Here is a 25,151-nt window from a genome sequence, read left to right as displayed (position 1 = left end):
TGCGAGCAAGTCTGTCCTCGTGGGACAGGCTCGAAACGTTTCACCTACATGCAACTACCTTATATGGCAATTGTTCATGAATACACGAGGTGACTTTTCGAACGCGAGTGCGCCCTGCTGAATAAGGGTTTTATTTAATATCTTGTCGAATTTTCACAAGATTTTCTGAATTGCTTTGTCGTCCGATTGTTGCTGCGGGAATGTAGAAAGTGCAAAATAAAGCGGCCACGATAACTTGTGCTGAGTTTTAGAGCAATATTGGCAAGGCAATATGAAAACAGGGTACGTCAATTTTTATTATTTTCATTTAATCAATTAGAATTTCTTTCACATTATTAACAGGTTCGAACAAAAATATTCAGTCTTATTCATGACTGTCGATAATTATAGTTAATCCCGAGGATTTTTATTATTAAAAATAATTTTTTTTAAAGACTAATAAAGTAACGGTATTATTTAAATATTTAAAAAATGTGAACCCTATATTAAAATAACTAATATCAACGTATTTATTTAAAAGTCACATTTCATTTTACAAGATTTCATTTCACAAGATTATATCATAAAAAATATTAATATAAAAGTATTGCATGTAAAATATGTTTCGCGCTGTTGAAAGTATCGTTAGGTTAGTTGATGCTATGTACTGGAGGTGTAAATTTAAAAGTTCATGAGTCAGATCCATAACGATATTTAACGGTTCGCTTTTTCACGATGCTTTTTATGTCAAAGTTTGGGTAAATCCAAACAAAAATGTTTCCTAATGATTGTGAACTATAGTTATTCAATCAAATGTCGAACGTTTTTTATAATAATTATTGAATGATTGTACATAATAATTGGATAATATAATAAAAAATGTTGTACGCTATAATCATAATTAATAAATTCATACGTACGTTACGAATAGTTTTATGAATAAGTAATTTATGAGATTATTATTTTTAAGAAAACTACGAAACCTACAGTTATCTAATAGGATTTTTTAATCAAATTTGATTCATATAGACATATTTCGTGAATACTAAGTTGTTTTATTAACCAATGACTTTGTAATATGGGTATCAAGGATACAAGCATTACGTATGCAATATATAGTTAATCAATTAACTGTTATGCAATCTTGCCCTCACCCACTGATTTATGATTAGTAATAGCTCTCTAAATATCCTATTATATGTAGGATGTAGGTTACTGTAGAGATTTTTACGTATAACAATTGAATCGATCGCGGCATAATCGAAATATAATGCGGATCGCTTTTTAAATTGAGATTCCGGAATCGAACTAAAATTCGTTGTACAATTTTGTATTAACGTGCATTTTATTTTTTAGAAAAAAAATTAATAACGAAAATAATTAGTTAAAATCTTAACTTTCACTACCAGGCGCTTTCGTTTTCTCGCACGTGCATTATTTTCCTCTTTTCTTCACACGTCTGTCAACGCAACTGCTATTGCGCAAAATTAGCGGCAAGCGTCTTATTTCACGCAAAGTGATTCGTTTTATGACGGTTTAATTGAGTTAAAACGAGTAATTGGTGTGGCACTCAAGACTATTGCGGTGCATTAGGTAGTTTTACATAGCGCCATCAAAAGCCCAGTAATCCATTGCATTCCGTCATGCATCGGATAATTACCTCCCGTGGGACTTGCACTCTACTTTTTTCTTTCTAAAGTACGCTTTTTAATCGCCGAAATACCACCATTGCATCAGTGAAAATGCATTCGTACGCGAAGCTTGGCGAACGTGGTATTTACCTTGAAATTATTAAATACGTAATGTATACCGAGATATCGTGGCAGATCAAAAGTGTTACAAAAGCGTGTGACCTCGTTTTGTGTATTCAGCAGTTACAAACTTTACAGCACCCCTGAACGTTCAATGATCTTTTAATCTTTAATGAACCAAAGTAAATATTCATAATCTTTTTTTCAACTGAACATTTTATTTTTAGGATTTAACTATACAAGCACTTTCGTAATGTCAGTAAATCTTTAATATATTTGCATAATTGGAAACTTTCAAATCCAAAGTAACTTGGAATTATTTTTAAATAATTTTTGAAACACTGGAGACCTGTAAAGGTTGTGAGTAATGCTTTCCATAAAATTGTATCCGTACTGTTTATAAATACACGCGTACACGCACAAGCACACACTTTGCCTAACAAAGATAAGCAGGATTTTTCGAAGTATAAAAGCTTAATAAAATGTGAAAAAATTATGTGAACGCACATGTCCAGCCGTAATAATAAACGACAAGTATGCAACAAGGCAAAAGTGCTACGACCTAGATGTAAGTAATATGATAATATGAAAAAATCAATATGACAAAGCTATCACCTTCTGTTGTTGCTGGCTTACATCGCTGAATAAACAAAAATATTTTATTTCAATTGAACAAGTACAGTCAGCATATGGAACTGATTATGAAGTCTAAAAATGTTCGTATAGAGCACTCGAGGAGCAGCAGCTCTGCAATTTGTGCGCATGCTCGATTTTTTCCTCTTTGTTTTTGAAACCGCAGGCGCGAGTGACCCGCTAGGGATACACCTACGAATACGAGAAGTGAAAGGACCGTGGACGCAAAAAAATGCATATGTCCGAGAGCGAGCAACAATAAAGAGGTCCCCTTACGCCTCCTCCCCCCGCCTCCCCGCTTCTCCCTCTCGCAGAGAAAGTATTTCCTCGCAGGCGCGAGTGTGAAATTGTACGTCTGCGGCTACTTTGCAAAAAAGAAAAATGACGCCAATAATGGAGCTTCTTGCGCCAGCGAATCCAACGACAGGGTCGCTTATCGATGCCCTCGACCTGACTTTCCCAAAATGAAAAAGGGAAAAAGGAAACGACGTTTCGTCATCTTGAGACAAGCGCGCGGGAGCTTTCGCACGTAGACAACCCTGCTTCAGGGACTCAAAAGTCAATTGAGAGTTATTAGCTCTTTCACTCCAATAAGTTGATTGCTCCGTTCGTAAGAGATTGTCCTATTTGTCGACCTCGATCGAGTATACATGGGGAGTATGAATATCGTACACCTACGTATTATTCAACTCTAATCTACATTTTAATCAGCCGTTATACATTGATGTTCACTCAATGTCTATTTATTTCCATGTTGATCGATATCTTGTAACAATGGTGAAAACACGTTGCGCAATAACGTTCGTCTTGGAAGCTTGAAGCACTTTCTTCGCATTCAGAGAGATTAGGGCTGTCTCGTTGCATAAACAACGCTCGCACTCGTAAGTCTTTTGCCAATATCTCAGACGAGTGAAATTTTATGCGCGAGAACGAGATAACGAAATGAGATTACGAACGTAGATAGAATTAATTACGGTAGCGGCACTCCGGCGACTAATTGACGGTAAATAATTATAAGGCGCAAGAACCATTTGAAAATTAAGTCCGTTAATTTACTAACAAGCGTTACTTAAGATAATTGCACCCCGTTGATCTGGAGAATCAACGCGTGCTCGTTAATAGATTTCTTTCAAGACGTTTGTTTATTTTGATTTGTAATGTTTCATATTCGATGTACATATAGCGATCGCCTTTCCGTTTGCGTAAATCAATCGCCGTTATCAATCTTGACGTTTTCGCCGATCAGCAAGGATAGCAAATCCATTGCCTGTTGTAGCGACAGCCGACGTTATCGAACGTCATTTTCAGGCTCTATGTAAAAATTAGCGTGCTTTCGAGGCGTGCGTTACGTTGAACGAAAATGCCTGCCGATGAACAGTTCGCTTAATAGATTAGTGCGCGCCGACAATTTTTACGGTCGGCTTGGCTAATTTGCATTTGCAATTCGCAGATTCGCCAATAGCGGAACGGCGCTACTGCTGACGCTACTGGCGTTGGCGGGCGGGCTGCAATATGAGCCGCTTGACGCGTACGCGAAGGGTGCCGAAGGGTGTGCATTGATCCTCGACGGCCCGGGACGTAGCAGCCTCTACGATTACACTCTCAACTTGCTGCGCGCCGTCGCGTGAGTATACCTATCGTCGTCTCGTTTGCGGGCGGGACGCTTTTGGAACTCCAGCGCTCGACGACATTTACTCGTATAGCCTTACCGTTGCAAGCTGCGCCACACAATGTTTATTGTATTGGCGCGGAGTACGCGGAATACAATTATTTCAAGCCGCTTGAAGCTTTATGCAAAACGTAGATTTACGCAAGTCCGCGTGAAGTAAGTGCATTTATGACTGGTATTTTATTTTCTACGTGTATTCCCTAAAAAGACCTGCAGTTTTCAAGTGAATATACTCATTCCGGCGTTGCGCAATGTTTCGGCTGATAAATGAAAGGATACGTAGTACGGATACGTGTAGCCGACAATTGGCTTTAATTACGAGTAAAAACTGGCGTCGATTGGCATGCGCACCTGTTTGAAAGGCGCAATCATAAAAGCGTCGCCCTCGGTTGCGCAAACGCGCGCACGTAATTTGCGTAACAATGAGAATAAGATCACGCTCTTTCTTTTTCTTTCCCTTTGCAATTTAGCCCAGCAGCGCACGGATCGCAAACTTGCATCACTTACGAAGCCGTTGATCGGGCCTTCATCGAAGCCTCCAAGCGAATTTGTAAGTTTCTCTTCGCCATGCGCGCAAATCAATCTTGAAACCCATTCTTCCGCGATAAATTCTTTTCTCGATCAGCTAGATATAATTTTGCTTCGCTTGATCACCGGGACCTCGGTGTTGAATTGCAGATGTGACCGTTCCCGGAGACGGCCAATGGAAGCCCGAATATCTCGCCAGCGTCGGGGAGTTGCTTCTCGACATCTCGACGAATCTTGCTCGAACGTAAGGAACGCCAACGCGTCCGCATCGACGCAGCGGGTCGTAACTACAGAGTGACGAACGCTTTCAGATACGGCTTGACGGTGGACCAGGTGGAGAACGGCCTGCCCCTCGTTGACACGTCGAAAACGCTCATCCGCGACGTGTGTCCGGCATTCTTGCACAGCATCGAGTGCAGGCCCGGCAAGTACCGTCGATTCGATGGGCTTTGCACCAATTTGGAAAATCCAACGTGGGGCGCAAGCCTCTCGCCGTTCGTCAGGTAATCCATTGCAAAGCGCTCGACGAGACTTCGTTTCCACGCGTCATCGAGGCGTCGCCGTCGGCCGAAGCTCGACTCTTTTCAACTCCGAATCGCACGGTGCGCCAGTGGGATTCGATAGCGTGCGCGCGTTCCATCGTGGCCCGCGCCTTTACTTTCCTTCGCATTGGGGTCGAACGCGCGAGTCCTTTTACACTTCCGCCAACTGGGCGCTGCCGCGACCGTTAGCGGTCGCCGCAGTCACTGGCGGGCATCTGGCGCGCGGGTCGGGAAAGCAAGGTCGTCTTTCGGCTCCTGTTGTTTGCGCTGCGCGCCGGTGAAAGTGTTGTTTGCGTCAGCAAGCTCCTTTATTCGAAGGTCTCGCGCCGAACATGTCCGAAAACGTCAGTTTTCGCAAAATTGCAGATTGCTGAGCCCACGATTCGCGGACGGTATGAACGCGCCGAAGATGTCCCTGACGGGCAGTGACCTGCCGCTGGCCCGCGTGGTTTCTAGGACTATGCATCCGGACGACGGTTTCCACGACCACGCTGGCACAGTTATGGTGATTGCGTGGGGTCAATTTATGGACCACGATTATACTCTCACCGCCACTCCACTCGGTGAGCTTTTCTCTGACTTTCATTAATCAAATTTTGCGCCGGTGAGCCATTCATTCGTGAAACGGTGATTGATTGCAGATAGTCTTGCCCAACTATCGTTGGGGTTATTATGAGACGAAAAAGTGGTTTCCCATAGCCCTTATAGCTGTGGGGATATGCAGCTGATTAAAATATTTTTGTTGCGTATATAGCCGCAGTCGTTTTCGGAGTGTTACTTCCCCGCGGTAATTGGGCGTTCGTAGCTAAAACGAATTCCAACGACGACGCGCGCGTGACGAAATGTGCCAACTAATTTACGGAGGCACAGAGTGCAGCGGCAAAGTCCTTTTACCGATCGTCAGAATGTTAATCGACAAATTATAAATACAGAAACTACTTACCAAGTTTCGTTTTACGCGGATAAATGGGACAAACGTATCGCCGAAACTGCGATATCAAAAACACTCGGATCACGCTAGCTCCTTTTTCGTCCTGACAGTGCTCTTTCAAACGCGCGCTATAATTGATCGCAAAGCTTTTCGCTCCTCGCAATACAAAGCGGCATTGCGCGAAGTACAGCGACATCAAGAGCGATGACGCGAAATGCGCTCGCAATGTCCTTTGAATGCACGCGGGATGAATGGCTGACTGTCTCGTTACGTCAGATCATTCGCTTGACATTATCACCGATGAATTGCCAGATCCAAGAAATCGCAACGACCCGGAGGAATGCTGCAATCTTCCGCCGGAGAAAAAGAACCCGTACTGCAACGAGATCATCATTCCCGAAGACGACTACTTTTATCGGCTGTTCAACTTGCGCTGCCAAGATTTTGTACGCGCTTTTCCGGGTGTCAGACCCAACTGTCGTCTTGGCAGTCGCGTGCCCTTCAACCTTCTTACTGGTGTGCTTGACGGCAATACCGTTTATGGAATCAGCGATGCTTTCGCCAGGTACGACAATTATGATTTAAATTTTTTTTTTTTTAATTTAACTCTAAGAACCGTTTTACGAAAAATTGACTTACATTTATTTTTTCAAGTTATATAAAAAACTTGCGAAAGAAATTTTATATGTTTTATAAAATTGATCGATTGTCCGACCATTTGATAATCTTAAGGAAGTTATATCTTAACAGTCTTTCGGCATTTCGTACGTAATTGATAGATATCGAACTATGTTTCTCGTTCATCGAGGTATTTTCTTGCACTTCGCGATCGACATTTTTCAAAGTGGTACATAATCATTCACTTTTTGTTCGGGTTGCCTAGGCAACCATTCACTCGCACGGGGAGACGCGTGTAGCTGGTCTTGAGATCAATACGAACTCTCGAGTAAAAGTCGCGCGATATCGCGTATACACTTTACTTTTTTCCGACGTCATCGGCTAAAAACGCCTATCCATCCTGCAGCAATTATTCAACTTGTCTGCGCTGTTTTCCCGTGAAGCGTGTAACTTACGGCTGATACCAATTATCGCAATTAACATTTACGCCCGGCTATTAATTGTCGAATCCAACAGCAAGTTGCGAAGTGGTTACGCGGGCCTGTTGAGAATGAATCCCGTGTTCGAGGAGTACGGTCTGAAAGACTTGCTGCCGTTAAAACTGGACATCCCGGACGAAGGTTGCACTCGTCCGAACCGCTCCATGTACTGCTTCGAAGCCGGTAAGCGTCGTGCACCGTTATCGCCGATTGCGCAAGGCGCGCGCATGCGAATAGGGATTATACCGCGCGCGTGTCGACATTCAAGGCGAGATCAGGGTGAACGAGCAACTGGTGCTGACCTGCATGCATACGCTGATGGCTCGCGAGCACAACAGGTTGGCCAAGGGTCTAGCGTTGGTGAACCCCCTTTGGGATGACGAAACCCTGTTCCAAGAAGCCAGACGTATCAACATCGCCGAGATCCAGCATATCACCTACAACGAGTTCTTGCCTATTTTGCTCGGCAAGGATGTCATGCAGAAGTTCGGCCTAACTTTGGATAAGGAGGTATGTTTGCTTGGCATTTTCGCGATGTTCACTCGGCCAACTGGAATGACGACTGTGACCGTCGACAAATAGGGATACTGGGATGGATACGATCCGAATGTCAACCCCGGAGTCATTGATGCCTTCGCAGCCGCGGCTTTCCGATTCGGACACTCGCTGCTACCAACCGCCGTCGAAAGGTGGAGCAAAGCGCACAAATTCATTGGTAAGCTCGACAGCCGCCCTTTCATTTGCATAATCGAATTCAATTAAAGCAGCCATGACGAATGAGTACGTTTCCGTTAGCGACGAAGCGTTTGTCCGACCTGATCAGGAGGCCGTTCGATTTGTACAGAGCTGGCGTTTTCGACGAATACATCATGGGTCTGGCTAATCAAGTATCCCAGGCTATGGATGACTCCATCACGCAAGAGGTATAAAGCTCGATCTACTTTTCCGCGCGCGAGCGGCGCGTTGCGCCAATCGCCGATACGTTTATTTTTCGGAATCGCAATGGTTGCACAAGCAATTGGCTCGCGCGCCTAACGATTAAGGCAGCCAAGCAGAAACGGCCGGGGCCGTTCTCAAGGGGTCGCGACAATTAAGCCAGCGGAGCGCTGGGATGTGCTAATTGTGCTGCACGCGTTGCGAGGCAGGCGACAAAGCAATTAATTAAACAGCCGTATCTGTGCGCCCTGGCGTAGGTGACGAACCACCTTTTCAAGAAGGCGGGCGCCAAATTCGGCATGGATCTGGTCTCGTTCAACATGCAGCGCGGCCGCGAGTTCGGCATTCCCGGATACATGGAATTCAGGTTTGTTTGGTCTACCCCGCCCCTACATACTCTTGTGCGTGTCCGCGGCACTGTCAGTCAGTCTCTTTCTCTCGCTGGCTTTCGACATTCGTATTCGCGGCGCACGCAGCCGCCGACGATGTTTTTCTCGTATGCTCACTCAATTCCGTTTTAGGAAATTCTGCGGACTGCCTTGGGCGAACACCTTCGAGGAGATGTATGGCTCGATGCCTAACGAGACTATCCAGCGCTATCAATCCATTTTCGAGTGAGTTGCTTTTTCGCAAATTGCGCGTTTAACCGTAAATACAACGCACTTCGAATCCTAAAGGCATCCCAGTTTTCTTTTCATTTTCTTTTATAGGCAGCAATTACTTGGTGCTTAATCCTCGGGCATCTCTTAAATAACTTCTTTTCGGCTTTCCTTTGCAACGCATGTGTTTTCATGAACATGACTGACTTTCAGACATCCTGCGGATATTGATCTTTGGTCGGGTGGCGTTTCTGAAAGGCCACTACCTGGAAGTATGTTGGGACCGACTTTTGCTTGTGTTATTGCTACTCAATTTAGCAATTCTAGGAGAGGCGACCGCTTTTGGTACGAACTTCCCAATCAACCGTCGACTTTCACACCTGGTTCGTTCAATTATTTTATTGAAAAAATCCACATTCTCCATGACATAATAATCAATTGCTTTATTATTTTTAGAACAACTGCAAGAACTTAGAAAATCACACTTAGCCAGAATTATTTGCGACAATACTGATTTGATCGACACTATACAAGTTTATCCCATGGTTTTGCCGGATTACGAAGTGTAAGCTTATCAGTATATACAAGTCTTCGATACCTCTCTTTTATAAAATTATCCATATATCTTTTTGCAGTAATCCACGTGTGCCATGCAAAAGTGGAATTCTTCCAGGCATCGATTTGACGAAGTGGGCAGAATATCCACAGTCAGCGACCTACGCTCGATCATACGATTTTACGAGACAATTCGTGAAGTGAAATGCTGTTATTTCGTAAAATAATTGATAACCGATTTTTCAATGTCGTAACAATGCATCGAATCTCATATTATTATCTAAAAAAGTCTGCGAACCACTTTCCAACGTTTACAGCCATTTCAGACTAGTGAATCATTTTTTTTCAAGCAACGAGGAAACTTTCCTTGATGCTGAAAATAATGTACGTACGCCTAGATTTTAAGACTAGTTGAATATTTGATGAAGAGTGTAACTGCGAATTTCACGCCTGAGTAATTCGAGTAATACTGAAAATTAAACGAAATACTATTTTTACTCCAACAGTTCAATATATTCGTTTAGTCTCGCAAAAATTAAATACCTAAAACATTTTTGCGTCACAATTTTATCTCTGCTTAATACCCATCAATGAATAAAGATTTATTCTTTCCTCAATAAAAAATGTTTTTCTATGTTTTATATCAATATAAAACTTTGACGATATAAGATGCTTGATTAAAGCAGTTACAGTATAATTTCATAACTGTTGTCCGATTTTATACGAGAATCAATACATTTTAATCGGTAACTCAAAGTACTTTTGTACTTTTAATTTAAGTTTGTTTAATACATCAAAAGTACTGACAACTTCAGTGCCATCGAATTAGATATAATGAGGCACATGATGTCAAATGATTTTTATATATTGTATAGTTTTTATTAATGTATAAGTCAATATATACCACATGTGTTTAATTCTCTCTCATGATTTGTTTTTCTAAATTTTCTGTAACATGTAAATCGTTTAGGATTTATTTAGTATTTAAAAATTAATACCGACATGGGATTTTTTGGAGGCATTTTCATGTATTTCTTTAAATAATTTGTGACGAATAAAAATGCATTATATTGAATAGCTGACAGATACTGTGTTTTATTTCTAAATGCGTACCTATCCATCGCCCTATGCTGTTAGGTGATATATCAATGAAATTATTCAAAAAGCAAATAATAACGTTGTTTCGATACGAAATTGCATTTTAGTGTTTTCTTTAATGGAGTATTAATTTAATATTTGTTATTCCATAGAAGCGTGCACATTAGCTTTTTTCCAAATACATAAAAACCTAATTAAATCATCGCAAAAGAAATCTCCGCAGGAGTATATTACTTGAAGAACATATAATTCATTTACGTTGAGGAGTAGGACTAGGTAGGACCTATAAAAACCGTTCAACTATCATATTCTTCATCATTCCTACCATAGAAAAAGTTGGCGGTCGCTAGTGTTTTATTAGTAAATAACCGAGGTTGTCTTCAAGTTCCAGTAAGTCAAAGACAAAATTAGAATGGAATTTTTTTAATTTGTAATGTAAATTTTATTTTTAAATTCTGTGTGTATCACATAACCTAAATAGCTCTAATATTTTTCATCAAATATTATTTTGCTCTAATATTAAGATTTTTATGTGTATCGCATTACAGTTACCCAAACGTGAGCTTGGCATGTTATTGTGCAATTCACAGTATACATTTTTTATGTATTCATGAAGAAATGACTTCACCAAAATGTTTGCTAGTCATTTATTTTGTTTGTTGTGTTATGTACCTAACAATCGCAGTCAATTATCCATCAGTGGGTATGTTAATAGCGCTAAACGTATGTATCTGAATTAAAATTTTTATGAACTATTTCTGAAATGCATCTCAGGTAACTGTTTCTGGAATTGGTCGCAATGCAAGAAATTTCTAGGAATTTACTTTTATAAACGACTGTGTGATGAATATTGCGTCAAGTTCAAGGGAAAAATGACTCCGGATATCGAAGATCCCGATACTTTAACACCGTTCATTACCAATCTAAATGAAGTTCAGTAAGGCTTGATAGTGTTATCGTAAGATAATAAAACCACAAATGTAATCGCACTTTAATTCTATATTTACTTCCACGTTATCAAAATCGGCAGCACACATCTTAAAGCTTAATTATTATTTAGTAGTTAATTTATACAAAATACAAGTCACTATAATATCTGTATCAAAATACTGTGCATTGGTTTCATATATGTTAAATTTACGTTATAGCTAATGGTGAACCGCATTCCGATATTATAGAAAGCGTTTGATTGAATTCAAGCTGCTGTATCTGTAACAATAAATAGAAAAATGTTTATTACAAGTATTAAAAAAATAAACATTGTGTTTAACAAGCACTTACATAATACTCTTTTCAAAAATAAATTGTTTATCTAGTTTGTTTTATTGTTTTATTTTCCTTTTCAAATCAGATATAGACAGAAAGAAACCGTAGACATTTTTTATAAAAAATAATAATAATACAAAAATACTCACTTTTTGTCGTAACGCTTTCTCATTAACAGCGGCCTTCGCAAGTAAATCTTTTACTTTTGATAAAAGCTCTGATTTTCGGCTGAGTTGTTGCCTTAAAACATCTATTTCGTTTAATTTTTCCTCCATCAACGCAATTTTCTTTTCCGCTAATTTTAATTCGGTTTCCAAAGATATTATTCTCTTTAAAGCTTCTTCGTGCTCCTCTCTCAAACATATACAATTGCACTGCACATCTAAATCATGAACAGTTGGGACAGACGAAACTCGCAATTTTCTATTTTCAAGCTGCAATTTCTCGACTAAGTTTTTCAATGTGACTACCGTTCTTTCAAGCTCAGCCTTTGTTCTTTGAGTGCTATCTCGCTTGGACATTGAAGATGAATAATTTATCTCCATTGATTTTTCAGATTTTAAAAGTTCTATGTATCTAATTTGATTTAAAAAATTAGTTTATTCAAAAAATCGCAAATAAAAATACCATTATATTTATACCTTTCTAAATGCTGAATTTTGTCTTGATACCGAGGCGTATTGACATTAGCCCTTTCAAGTTCCAAACGAAGTTCAAAATTTTCAGTTTCTAATCTTAGATTTTCTTTTTCTAGCAACTCTATAAGGCCTTTCAATCGTCTAATATCATCCTTGATATAATCATCCTCCTAAGATAAAAATCATTATCACGTGTAAAATTTTGAAGCGATCTATCACAGAGCACATGATACATTACATTACTTTGTTTTAAAACAAGCCGCTGTTAGTAATCTATATTTGTTATTTAGCTTAATAAAAAGCAGTAACTAGTAGAAACTTAGCAGTAGCTCGATAGATAAATAATAGCTATAGAGGTTCAAATAGATATGGGCGTTCAATACTAGCCATGCGCTACGGCTTTGACAAGCATTCAGAAAAAATTAGCTTACAATTTAAAAGAAAACCTAATGTAGTTTAAATAGCCGACACCAAGCAAATTACTGTAGCAAAGTAGTTCAAGCCTAAAAAATATACGATCACGCAATAGATAAATATTATGGAGGCGCTGTAAATGATACGCGATGCGCACTCCAGCGTGCGATTAACAAACCTCGAAAGCGACAGATGCAGGTCTCTTTTTCTCCTCGTTCTTGGCATTATCTTGACTGTTCAAGCGAGCGACGAGCTCTCTCACGCGATCTCGCAGCTCCTGGCATTCCCGTTGCAGTTCTTCCACTAAGGCGTCGTTATTTTGCGTAGCTTCGGTCGACGGGGTCCACGCGGGTATCGGGACACTTTCGCTTCTGAACTTTCCTCGCAGATACCACTTTTCCCGCTCCATGCACACTATGAGACTCCGTAGTTTCTCGTAATTGTTCTGTAACCTCTGACACTCGTCCGATTTCTCTTTTAATTTCTCTTTCAATCTCTCGGCCGTCTGCTGCCACTTCTTCAACTTTTCCCACAAGCCTAGATCTTCGGCAGTCTGAACATGAAACCAAAATTCAAAAGCGATCGCTTAATTTTGCCCGCAAAGCTCTAATTTTTTAATTAACGCGTGAGCGCGCAAACCTTGGCTCTCTTCGCTTGTTGCGCCACGTAATGACGACCCAGCAGCTCCTTAGTCTCGTGCAATTCTTCCTCGAGTTCTTTCACTTTTTTCTCGAGATACGTTTCGCGTCTAGACGCCTTTTTCTCTTGCGCTTTCACAGCCATATACCTGCGAAGCATTGCATCACCGCGAAAAATATTTATTTCCAGATTCATTTCCAGTTCTCTAAATAAAGACTTGGGCGCGTCTATTTGAAAATGGTAACGTTAAAAGAAAAGACCTTTTACTTATTTCTTGCTTTAGTCCAGCAATTTCACTCTTGTACGATCTTTCTCTGTCCGATGCGCCGTGCAGCTGCTTTCGCAAATTGTCCACTTGAGAATGTAATTGCTCCAATTCGTAGGTTCTCGATTCCTCGACGCGATAGGTCGAGGACAATTGCTGAGATGTGATAGCGGCGCGTTCCTCCAGCTCACTCTGCATCAATCATTAATTACATTATTAAAATTGTCGGGCAATGAGATGACGATAAAGAGTCGACGCTCACTTCGATTTCGTCTGCCAAGCGATTATCTTCGATTTGGAGAGCTTTCATAATTGACATCACTTCGGACGAAGGAGCTCGACGATTTTCGGACAAGAGTCGTCTCAGTTCGTCTACTTCGCGCTGCCTTTTGTTCAACTCTTTGCGGTAACTGTCAATTTCTTCATTGTGCTGCTCCTCCAATCTACGTTAAAATTATTCCAATCGATATTTATGCAAAGCATTCGAAGGCATTTTATTTTCCTCGAATGAAATCGGCATAGCGGGCGGCCAAGTCGCGCATATCTCGGATAAAATTTGTAAAAGAAACTCTTTTCAAAGAAAAATTTCACTTTACGGAAGCTATGAATATTTTCTGAACTAACCTTTGCCTCGTGCTATCCATATGCCTGAGTCTATCCTCGGCCAATCGATGCCACCTCTCAGCCAGTTCATGGCTTATGCTTAGCTCGGTCTCGAGCCTGCAAATTTTCTCCCTCAGGACTGACATCTCCTCTACTACCTTTTCCTCGCTTTTCACGGCTTCTCCAAGGGATAAATCCCTTTCTGGCTGTTCCGAGATTGCAGACCTGTAGAAAGCCGGTGAAAATTTTATATTACACGAGGCTTGCGTATCACGAAACGAACAACTTGCCATTTTTTACTTAGCCCTAAAGTCAAACTGTTTGTTAAAATATTATTATTTTTTAACTTCAAAATCGCATGTATATGTATCTCATGAGAATTACTACACTTCAAGAGCATATCGATTAGTAATATAAAACTTCCCAGCATGACAAAAATAAAATGTAAGTGTCTTAACGACCTTACTTTCAAAGATACGTTACATTCTTAAGATATATCAAATTTCTTGGTAAAATAATATTCTACTGTAACTTGCTTATCGCTTTAAAAAATACTACAATACGAAATTCGTCATTGTTTAAAAATCAAATTAACGATATTCGATTAAACGAATACTTGAACGATTTGCCCAAGAATTCAAAGAATTCTAATTTCAACTGGAAATCTTGAGTTGATGAGAATGAAACCATAAAACAGACCGTCCAATGAATCGTTACGAATCCGTATAACCGCAAAAAAAAAGGGACAAGCTCGGCAGTAACTCAAGGAAGAAATGGGCCAAGAGATAAAGCGAGCGAGTAAAACATTGCGCGCTAACAGTGCGTTATCAGTGGTGAAAGCCATGGGGCGTTTGGCGATGATCTGATTCCTGAGGCTCTTAATCTCGTCGTGCAGACGGCTAGCAGCCGCGCTGTGCTTATCGCGGTCATCCTTGAGCAGAGCCTGATATCTGGCTATTGTCTCGTCCCGTTGCGAGATGATCTTCTGTAGGCTCTTGATCGTGAGCTGCAGTGCCTCCTGCCTCGTGCCGCTCTCCTCGTCTTTCGTCGCCTCGTCGGAGTGATGCCCGGCCAAGCTGTTGCTGGCTTTTTCCTCGAGCAGTCTCGTCAGCGCGGCGATCTTGGCGCGATATTCCGCTATTTGCGACTCGCACTTGGACAAAGCCACCGAGCGCTCGGTTGCTAGGCTCAAGGCTTGGCCCAGCTGCTCCTGAAGCAGTGCGACGTTTGATGCTGAAAGTTCAACAATTCTCTCTTCAATATTGTTTGCGTATACAAGAAGAAATGTTTATCGAAATATCAAAATGGGTCAAGTAAAAATGACAACGTACCTTTTGACAAATCTCCGTCGTCATCTTGAATTACGACGTCAGTTTCACATTCTTCATCTATCTGCTCTACTTCATCTTTATTTTTTGCAACTAGCTTACAGCAAATCACGCACTGCGTCTCTATCGAACGTATCTTAATTTCGGTTTGCGTTGATTTTGTAACGGCTGGTCGGGACGACGTTTTCACCTCACTCATCTTATCTGTTTCTATCACTTTATCTACACAAGCAGGTCGTTTTGTGCCAGACAACTTCTGAACTTTCCACGCTTTTTGTAGCCTACTCATTTCCTTTTCCATTGACATTAATTTGGTCTCGTAATCAGCTATATCAATGTTGGCTCGATGAACTTTTTCTTCTAATTGATTTATTTGCAAATGACACTTGGATTCCTGCGAAAGGATAGCCTTTTGAAATTGTAATAATCAAGTGTAATATAACGAGAGAGATTGCGACGTACCATAAGAGTTTGTCGAGTTGCACTCGAAAACTTTTGCATGATATCTTGAACATCACCGCTACCAATTTGTTGTTCTAACATGTTTTTAAGTTCCTCCACTATTTGCAGTCGACTAGTGAGTGTCTCGTGCTGTATTTTTACATTCTCATTCTGCTCGTTTATTTTCAATATCAACTCTTTGACTTCGTTCCGATCGTTATTTAATTTATTCAACTTAATCTCATATCTTTCCCAAGCGCTCAAGGACGTTGAACCAGCGTATTGATGTTGTAAAAAGTCAATAATTTCGATATACCTTCTGCAATAAGAAGAGTTGGAAAGAATAAAAAAGAATACATTGATGAAACGAAATTATAAAAAATTACGAGATCGTAAAGAGGCTTTTAATTGATTCCAAGACAAGACAAGGTTGACGTCAACAATAACGCAACTTACCAAATTACTTAATTTATTTTTACAACGTATGATAACCCGAACAAAAGTATAAAGGATTAGTTCATTCAGAAAGCCAATTTGCAGAAATTACCTGCAATCTCCTTGTTGACAAGCTATTCCGGCAATCTCCTTGTCATTCATTCGCACGTCGTCAAGTTCTTTTCGCATCCTTGCTACTTCGCGCTCCAGTACTTTCTTCTGCTCGCGCAGTCCAGTCTCAATGATCTTGTAGTTGGCCAGTTCGAGCGAAAGTCGCGTCGCCTCCTTGATTTCTTGATCTTCGTTCATTTCAAATTTGAGAATTCGTTGACGTAGCTCGTTAATCTCCGCAAGCACAGTGGAGTCTATGGCTCGATGAATGAGAGCTTCCTCGTGCGCGATTTCCGCTTCTTTCTTCAGACGCTCGTTCTCTGCTTTCAGTTCAGCGATACTCGTTTCTAATTCGATCGCTGCTTTCGAGTCGATTTGGTTTTCATTAAAAGTGGATCGGATAGCTGTTTCCGAGAGTTGTTTGTGAATAGAAATCAGCTCGTTTCGGAGATCCTGCATGGCCTTGCTTTTCACGACTTCGATGTCCTTGGCCTCGTCGGTATTGTCGATCACGGTTAGTTTGTCTTCAACAGCTGCTCGAAGCCGCATATTTGTCTCCAAATATTTCCCTTTCAACTCGTTGTAAACTTGGGATGATACGAAACTGGCCAATGTCTTACGTAACGCGACCACTTGGTTCGCCAATAGTTCCCTTTGTTTCTCAGCATCGTTCAGCAATTTCTTGTAGTCGCTCTCCTGAGCAACGATCTCTTTGGCCATCGCATAAAGCTCCTCGGATTTTTTGCCGAATCCTTCGTCTTCCAGTGGCGACGAGCCAATAGATTCAGATCGATCTTCGTCCTCGATCGTGCCGATGCGCTGAATTTCGTCCATGTCTGCGGGTTTGCCTGATGCTCGTCCCGAGTCGGCGGTCTGTGAATGTACGCTTGTGATTGATTTAGGCGTCAAATTTCGCGAATAACTCGGTGACACTTTCATGTCCGGACTGATGTTGCCTGGCGAATGTCTTGGCTGCGAACACTCGCCCTCCTCTACGCTGCTGGCGCGTTGCTGCATTTCCGATTGAAATAGCAGCTGATTTTTTCTGACATTTCAAAATTCAATAATTATATTTGCATGATCGCTCATGACAAGTTCATTTTATTTTTTTGCGAAAAAAACTCACCTTATTTGCTGCAATTGTTCCCGCAACTCCGCGTTACTTCCCTGCAAATAGTTCACTCGTCCTTGTAAGCGCATAGCCGGCTGATACCAACCAGCCACGTGCCTTGCGTCTAAAGCTTCGAGTAAGTTTTCTAACGTTTTCGATTGAATACTAATCATACTCCTTCCTAAAATTACGACAATTTTTTCGATCAATATTACAATTACTCGACATCGATCGTTCGCAAATGAATCCAGTACCATCTTGATTATGAATAGAATCCAGAATTTCGTGCATTCCTTGTCGCAGCGCTTCATTTTCTTCGATGATCCACTTGACATTTTCTTTAATGCGACGTAATTCCACGTGTTCCTTCTTGGATTCAGATCTGTGGCTCAGTTCCTCAATGTGTTCACCATCGCTTGATATGCCGTTAGTTTTACTCAGTTTGTGCTTTAACGATTCTCTCAGGGCAGTTTTTAGCTGTCTTATTTGAAATTTCAAGTCTACATTTTCGCTTGACAGTTGATCGTAATTTCTCTGCATTTCCGTGACTTTATCTTCTTGTGCTTGTTGACGTTGGAGAATTAAATCGTCTATGCAAGACGAATCTTCCTCAGTCAGTCCTAATTTCTCTCTTTAAACGTATATGAGTTTAGTAATTGAACGTATACCTAAAAATAGATTTCATGAAATAATTACCGTAAAACAATTATGGCTTCTTCAAATCTAGAATTTTCGTTCTCAAGTCTATTTACTACATCAACTAGATCCTCAATGTGCTTATTTTTCTTATGCATCTGATCTTTCAACGCTTTGATCTCGCCGAATGCTTCTGATAAACTAGTATTTTCATCTTCGTACTTATTTAATATTGCTAAGGTTTCACATAGCTTGAAAATAAATAAATAAGAGTTTGATATTTGTTGTGATTTTACTGTGATTACAGTAGAGGGAAAATATTACTTACTTGCTGACTTTTTACTTTGGCATCTTTTTCGGCACGTTCTAATAGGCTTTCTAAAGTACTTAATCGCTTAGTGGCATCTTGAATTTTTTTGTTCAACTCTTGTTGATCTTTACTAGTTCTTTTCGAAGTATTTTTTCTGAAAGAAACCATATATTTCATTTATCGTTTTTCCAATCCATATTCATACAATCAAAATATGAAGTAATTATACTAACGTTTTGCCATCAGACTTAAATTTCTCAATAAGCTGGCTACTCTCATTGATTTCGATTACTGCCTCTGCTAGTTTAGCCTGTAGTTCGGCTATTATCTCGTCACGACGGTCGATGTCTTGAATCAATCGATCGATCTCCACGTGACTCTTTTCATCTGTCGAGACATTATTCAGTCGATCAGTAGTTGCGGACAACAGATTTTCTTTGAGTTTGGCAATCACTGAGTCCTTTTCGTCTAAAATTTCCTATAAAACAATGTATGTATTAAAGGAGAATCCAACTTGTTCACTTATGTTGAAAGAAACAAAGAAAACAAACCTTCCATTCCACTAATCTGCCTTCAACCGCTGAGCCGAATTCCTCGATTATGATATCCCTTTCGGCTCGTTCATTAGCCATTTCTTCTATTTGAGAAATAAGAAGAGCATTTTCCTGTTCAAGCTCAGTCAATCGATCTAAATATATTTTAGTGTTCAATAATAATAATTTCCAGAAAAGTATTTACTAGACATTTTCATAATTAATTTACCTTTGTTTATTAAATTTTCATTTTTAATAGTATTCATTTCCACAGTCATAGAATTCATTCTTTCTACAGCATCTTTCATCTCAGAAGTTAACACTTTCAACTTTCCTTTTAATTGCGCAATAACATGTTCCATGTTCTATAAAACGTTTAAAATTATATGAAGCAAAATATTATTTTCAAATGATGAAGGTTATAATTAGGTTATTTGGTGCGTCGCAATTAAACTTTTGAAAGTTTAGATTCGACTTTAGTGTTTCTTTTATATAAAAGAAAAAATTAATTTACATTCATATCTGGAACAAATTTGTTTTTCTTTGACTCTTTAGTTCTTCTAATAGGGCTTTCCATTTTCACAATTAATTATATATCCACACAATTACAAAGATTCTTAGTTTTTAAATATGCGACTTAAATAATCATATCACAGTCATTATAAAGTCACAATTTGAGAGCTTAATGATGAATACAAATATTCTGCAAATAAATAATAATTTATAAAAATTATCGATTATTCAATGCATAAGCTTTAAATTCAAAGAAAGAAAGACTTTTACCATAGGTTGTGATTGAAAACGACTTCACAGCAAATTCTATCGCTATGAAGAACTGCATTGAAGGCCTATTTGCGTGACTACGATGATAGCCCTTCGATCGATTATTTGCAATTCTACGATGCTCAGTATTTGCTTTCATTTGACGATTGATGCGATCGTAGATATCTTTCTTACTTATGAAAAATATATTTTATAATTATGACTGCTAAAATAATTTGATGCCGAGATCTGAATTTTTATTATAAGAATTATAATCTTAATGTCACAAAATATTTTCAAACTGTTTTTATTTAAAGAGTAACGCGATTAACATTGAATATTTTTGATTTTGACATTTCATCTTCGAACCACTAGTACCTTACCTTATTATACCTGATATATAAGATTAGCATTAAGTGGTTCAGTAATCTCAAGATGTTCTATTTACATGCGTTTTTCACAAAATATTTAATTATTTAGAAAGTTACGACGCTCGCAATCAAGATATTATTTGTCATAATATCTAATTAATTAATAGTAACATTTAAAGCTATATAATTTTTATGTGTGCAGTATCTTTTTATTTAGAAATAGGTGCAACATATAGAAATATCTACATACCGTCTCACGCTATTATAATCTTCAAAAGAAATTTAATTCGGTAGAAAACTTCAATGTCAGAAAATATTGCTAAAAATTGAACGGCAGCAATACGCAATAATGCTAAAAATCGAACGACAGCAATGAGAAAGTAAAAAAAATCTAATGCTAAAACTTAAAAAAGCTCTACTGCTACGTTCTCGTTGTTAATGTTATGCTTTTATTTCATCCTTAGCGACGTACTTATTACAGTATGGTATAGGATGTGGGCCAGCATAAAAGAGACAGAAAACGAATATACCGTTGAACCGAGAGAGAAATAAAACGTACTTACAAAGCTAGATGGTGGCGACATCTGGCAGACTTTACTATATATGATGTATTTTGTTTGAGAAAAGATTGCTGTTGTATTTTGACTTATTTTTATTAAGGAGAACTCTACACTCACTAGTTTTTATAACGCCGGCATGCTTGTTTATTTGATATAAAAATAATCTTGTTAATATTGATTGATTATTCATTTTACCTGAAAATTTGTATCACGGTAAGGTTATGAAAAATATAAATATAATATGATTTTTCAAATTTTTAAAACACAATTGTTTTGTTATTCTTCATAAAGGTATTTTCAATAGTAAGGTAATTTTAATAAATACCTTGAGCTCTTATCATAGTCATGGATGACACCAAAAACGACGTGAATAATGATATGAAAATTGATTTAATACTTTCTGGATCAGAAATTTTTATTTGGAGTGCTGATGGTTAATATTTATATATTTAAGGATTAAACTTTTGTTTATTTTTTAATTGAATCATTGTAATAATTTATTATAGATTGGCTTAAGTTAAGGCAGAAATATAAAATATTAGGTGATTGTATTGGTTGTATTGCAAAAAAACCAAGACAAGATATTCTTCTTGGGCTTCCAATGCTCTTGCATCCTGAAGAAGCCAAACTCTTGTTAGATAAAGGTGTAGTGCGAATGATTCAACAACCTATGTTAAGAGAAACACCAACTGAGTCATTGAAACAGAAGTTTGAAGAGTATAGAAATAAATTATTTATAGAGCAGCAACAATGTTTAGTCGATCAACGAAGAACTCAAGTGAGTCTTACTTTCTTTGCTTTATTTATTATATATTGAAAAATAAATTGAACATATCTATCTTTTTGTTGTATTTTAGATCATTTCTGTAATGGATAATATTGTTGAAGGTAAAAGAAGAAAAATATTAGGTTTGCACATTACAAAAAAGAATTTGAAAAAGCCACTTGACAGTGAAACAAGAAAATCATTAGACAGTATAGAAATTGACAGAGATGCATTATTGGAAGAAGAATTAGCTAAGTTACCAAAGTTAGAAAAACAAGATGCATTAATACAAACACCAACGGGTATTGTACATTTAATGAAAATTAAATTAAAAAATAAAAATTGACTAAGTACTAATTGATAAAACATAATTTCTTTTTAGCTTATCCATGGCATACTGATGCAATCAAAGTTGAAAATTGGAATTATCCTTCTTCTGAGGAAGAATCCTTTAGATATAGAGTATTTAAGGATTTTTGGGATCAAGGTTACTTTGTATCAACTGGACAAAAGTTTGGCTGTGATTTTTTAGCATATCCGGGTAACTAAAAATATTTTTAAGAAAAGTACTATCGGGCTTCAATGATTACAATACAATATTATAATTGTTTTCAGGTGATCCTATAATGTTTCATTCTCAGCTATTAATTCATTGTAAAAATAGAAATGAAGAAATATCTGTACCAGAGCTTGTAGCATTCAGTCGCATGGGCAGTCATGTAAGAAAGATTGTAGTTTTTGCTACTCTTTCTGAAGACGGTAAAAATATTGATTACTTTTCAAGCAGATGGGCAGATTCGTCAATGGGAGATATTTAGACCAATTGTACAAAGACTAAACACATTACATTTATTAAACTTAGAAAATATATTAAATTTTACAACATTGCCAGAAGCCTCACATTATATTTTATCCAATAATTTGAATGTTCTATGTTGAGGTTCTGGAATGACATTCCAATGTTTTTTGTAAATCACTTGATTTTTCCTCTCCTCACCATAATTTCTTTGAATCCATGTATGATCCCAGTTTGGATCAATTTTTTCACATGTTACAACTACTTTACCCGAAACCAGTGCATGCAAAGTACCATTTTTTCCAAATCCAACCTGTAATTGAATTTATTTTTATTTTGATATAGTTGATAACTTTTCCATACATTAAATGAATAGATTTCAATTACATTGAGACCAGGATGCCAACGCGTTTTATTTTGAGTAGCCAAGATAGTTCCTGCTGTTACTATGGCACCATCTTGTCTCTTCCAGCCCCTATGTTTGGCTCTAGCATTTCCAGCATTTTTATTTCCAGCGCCAGCCGTTTTTTTAGAGGCATAACGACAAGGTACTGAAATTATAAAATAATGCTATACTTCAGATTTACATATTAAATTTAATTGCATAGATGTATTATATATGTTATATCATGCGAATATATCAAGATATTATTGATATATTCGAAAAAATAAATTTGAACTATCTTTGCAAGTAAAATAACCTATTTTAACATCTATTTAATGAAGATTTCAAACCTGAGAGAGTAGTGCTGACTTTGATTAGGGATTCAATGGGATTAAGAAAAAATTTCGGCGTCAAATTTCTTAATGTTGCCATGTTGAGAAAGTTATTTGCAACCACAATAACTATATTTGTGTACAATTTTTACATACGGCGAGTAAATAAGCAGAATCTCGTTTAGCAGAAGACTTTTCGGCAATCTCGGCGCAGATTGCACTAGTAGTATTATTCTTAAATGCTAGATGGCGCGAAAGGTGCTATATAACATTTTTGACCATCAATCGTATTTATGTCAACTAAATAAGCCTTGCGTCAATGTGTTGACAATAAGTATGCTTTTTTATAATAAAGAACACGCTTCTTAACATTATCGTACATGCTTGAGAATCGACAAGTTGTCTTACAATTTTAGTAGCTTAGCACTATACCGGCGTTTAAATTACTTAATTTTACTGGTTTTATGATTACTACAGCACAACTTGGTATTTTTGAAAAACCTACATCACAGACTTGTTTATGAATTTAAATTGAAAGATGTTGAAAAGCTACGAACTGCGGGAGGAAAACGTTATATCTAAATAATGTACGCATCAATATTTTTAATAATTATGGAACGATTATAGTGTATACGGCTTAAACATATAGCCTTAGGATTATGAATTAGGAGTAATTTTGAAGATTCTAACGTAAATGAATAATTATGAAATAGTTTCAATTGAAAATATTCCTTCCTGTATTAAAGAACTACTTCGTTTGAATATTTTGCCAGATTTTAAATAAAAGTCTATTATTATAAACGAATATTTTGTAGATATTATTTTAAAAGTTAATTTTTAATGAGATTATTCATATATTCGCGATAAAATATGGAATATGCTTACAGAATAGATTGCATAATTTTCATCAGCTACAATTGATTGTTTTACGAAATTATTCTCTAAAATAATCCATTAAATCACTTATAAATAAATGATATGTTTCGCATGTGAAATTACAGACAATAATTTTATAAGTCATTTCAATACTTTATAATTCCTATAATCATTGATAAAAAACTAAAGTATAATATTATTTACGCTTATACGTTATTAAATACGTAAAATGTTATTCTATAAAAGCAGTGAATACTATTCGTATACTAAACATTTCACATTTGTCAAAAATGAGATATGCGTGACTCGGATATTTTGTTTCAGCAATATTTATTGTCACGTGCTCTTCATAATTAGGATGAAGCTATTGGATAAGATCATGCGATATATCGTATTAATTTTTTAGGTACTTTTAATTAATATTTTTTTTTAATCACGGTTTAAGTGCAGTCCCCTTCCTTGGGGTGTAAACTCTTGCCTGGCGGCTTCGACGCTGTAAATTACCATGGAGGAGCTTCTGTATCTGGCCAACTAAAATGGAATACCTGGAAAGAGTTTTGTTTTGGGTATCTTTTGAATACTCTTATACATTAAGTGATTTATTTAATATTTAGACAAATTTCACAAATCTAAGTTTTTTCAATCTGCCTCAAAAGGTAAAAGCAAATTGAAATATAGGAATTTCAAACATATCGTACGTACATCGAATATAATAAATCGATCTAATCAAATATGAATAAAGTAATAAATACTTTTAATTACTATATAAGTTGATATAAACTGAAATGTTTATTTAATAAGATTAAGAAATCATTGATTATGGCATGTAAGAGTTTATCCCAATAAGTAGATCAGGTTTAAGTTATATTTTATTTAATATTGTAATCACTAATAAATTTCATTCACAGAATATATTGATAAAACGAACGTATCTAGTACATGCATAAATCAACAACTATATAGTTTACAAAGAAAATACAACTCAAACCACTCCCTACGTATAGTAAAGAAAACAAATAACGAAAGCCCCTAACGAAAGTTAAATCCTCTTGAATTTCGAATGGCAGACTCCTTGTTTATGCTTTCGGAGGGAGAAGGAGGGAGAGGGGGTGTTACTTCGGTTAACATAAATTTCAGAATAATCTGAAAACAAATAAAACTTCAGAACGGAAAATAATAAAAAAAGAACATTTCTTAAAATAATGACGCGCGTACTGTAATACCTTTCAGTTTATTATGATCAAAATAACGTATC

General features: G+C 37.6%; 4 protein-coding genes across 7 annotated transcripts; 2 read left to right on the top strand and 2 right to left on the bottom strand.

Moving 5' to 3' along the window:
* Nucleotides 1-1,057: 1,057 nt before the first annotated feature.
* On the top strand, nt 1,058-9,469 carry LOC131663566 (peroxidase). Its single transcript, XM_058934037.1, has 18 exons — nt 1,058-1,061; nt 1,389-1,495; nt 1,958-1,980; nt 3,814-3,987; nt 4,503-4,582; nt 4,711-4,804; nt 4,872-5,063; nt 5,469-5,665; nt 6,346-6,598; nt 7,168-7,313; nt 7,399-7,640; nt 7,713-7,845; nt 7,926-8,053; nt 8,324-8,433; nt 8,588-8,680; nt 8,879-9,048; nt 9,122-9,230; nt 9,301-9,469. Exons 1-18 carry the CDS (start codon nt 1,058-1,060, stop codon nt 9,422-9,424), a joined length of 2,379 nt encoding a protein of 792 aa, XP_058790020.1. The 3' UTR covers nt 9,425-9,469.
* A 1,812-nt stretch (nt 9,470-11,281) lies between these two features.
* LOC131663439 (centrosomal protein cep290-like) lies at nt 11,282-19,985 on the bottom strand. Of its 4 annotated transcripts, XM_058933847.1 has the most exons (21): nt 19,832-19,985; nt 19,563-19,751; nt 19,278-19,413; nt 19,067-19,203; nt 18,749-18,993; nt 18,534-18,669; nt 18,266-18,456; nt 17,824-18,200; nt 17,585-17,750; nt 16,460-17,503; nt 15,934-16,231; nt 15,475-15,865; nt 14,962-15,376; nt 14,165-14,368; nt 13,803-13,983; nt 13,536-13,732; nt 13,276-13,423; nt 12,815-13,189; nt 12,226-12,392; nt 11,734-12,160; nt 11,282-11,527 (listed from the first exon to the last, which is right to left on the bottom strand). In XM_058933847.1, exons 2-21 carry the CDS (start codon nt 19,623-19,625, stop codon nt 11,456-11,458), a joined length of 5,370 nt encoding a protein of 1,789 aa, XP_058789830.1. In that variant the 5' UTR covers nt 19,626-19,751; nt 19,832-19,985; the 3' UTR covers nt 11,282-11,455. The 4 variants fall into 4 exon arrangements, 2 of the variants coding, with proteins under 2 accessions (XP_058789830.1, XP_058789831.1); XR_009301856.1 differs by lacking the exons at nt 11,282-11,527; nt 11,734-12,160 and adding an exon at nt 12,461-12,725 and having other exon boundaries at nt 12,259-12,392; XR_009301855.1 differs by lacking the exons at nt 11,282-11,527; nt 11,734-12,160 and adding an exon at nt 12,466-12,725 and having other exon boundaries at nt 12,259-12,392.
* A 794-nt stretch (nt 19,986-20,779) lies between these two features.
* LOC131663528 (tRNA-splicing endonuclease subunit Sen34) lies at nt 20,780-22,401 on the top strand. Its single transcript, XM_058933988.1, has 6 exons — nt 20,780-20,954; nt 21,033-21,174; nt 21,248-21,519; nt 21,599-21,809; nt 21,890-22,048; nt 22,123-22,401. The coding sequence occupies exons 2-6, from the start codon at nt 21,087-21,089 to the stop codon at nt 22,323-22,325; spliced, it is 933 nt and encodes a 310-aa protein (XP_058789971.1). The 5' UTR covers nt 20,780-20,954; nt 21,033-21,086; the 3' UTR covers nt 22,326-22,401.
* Nucleotides 22,328-23,223, bottom strand: LOC131663529 (large ribosomal subunit protein bL27). Its single transcript, XM_058933989.1, has 3 exons — nt 23,039-23,223; nt 22,691-22,854; nt 22,328-22,616 (listed from the first exon to the last, which is right to left on the bottom strand). Exons 1-3 carry the CDS (start codon nt 23,118-23,120, stop codon nt 22,410-22,412), a joined length of 453 nt encoding a protein of 150 aa, XP_058789972.1. The 5' UTR covers nt 23,121-23,223; the 3' UTR covers nt 22,328-22,409.
* Nucleotides 23,224-25,151: the final 1,928 nt, after the last annotated feature.

This window comes from Phymastichus coffea, unplaced genomic scaffold (assembly GCF_024137745.1).
Source record: "Phymastichus coffea isolate CEN01 unplaced genomic scaffold, Cenicafe_Pcof_1.1 PCOF00036, whole genome shotgun sequence".
Lineage (NCBI taxonomy): Eukaryota > Metazoa > Arthropoda > Insecta > Hymenoptera > Eulophidae > Phymastichus > Phymastichus coffea.
Note: the sequence above shows the minus strand (reverse complement) of the source record. Positions and strands in the feature narration are given on the sequence as shown.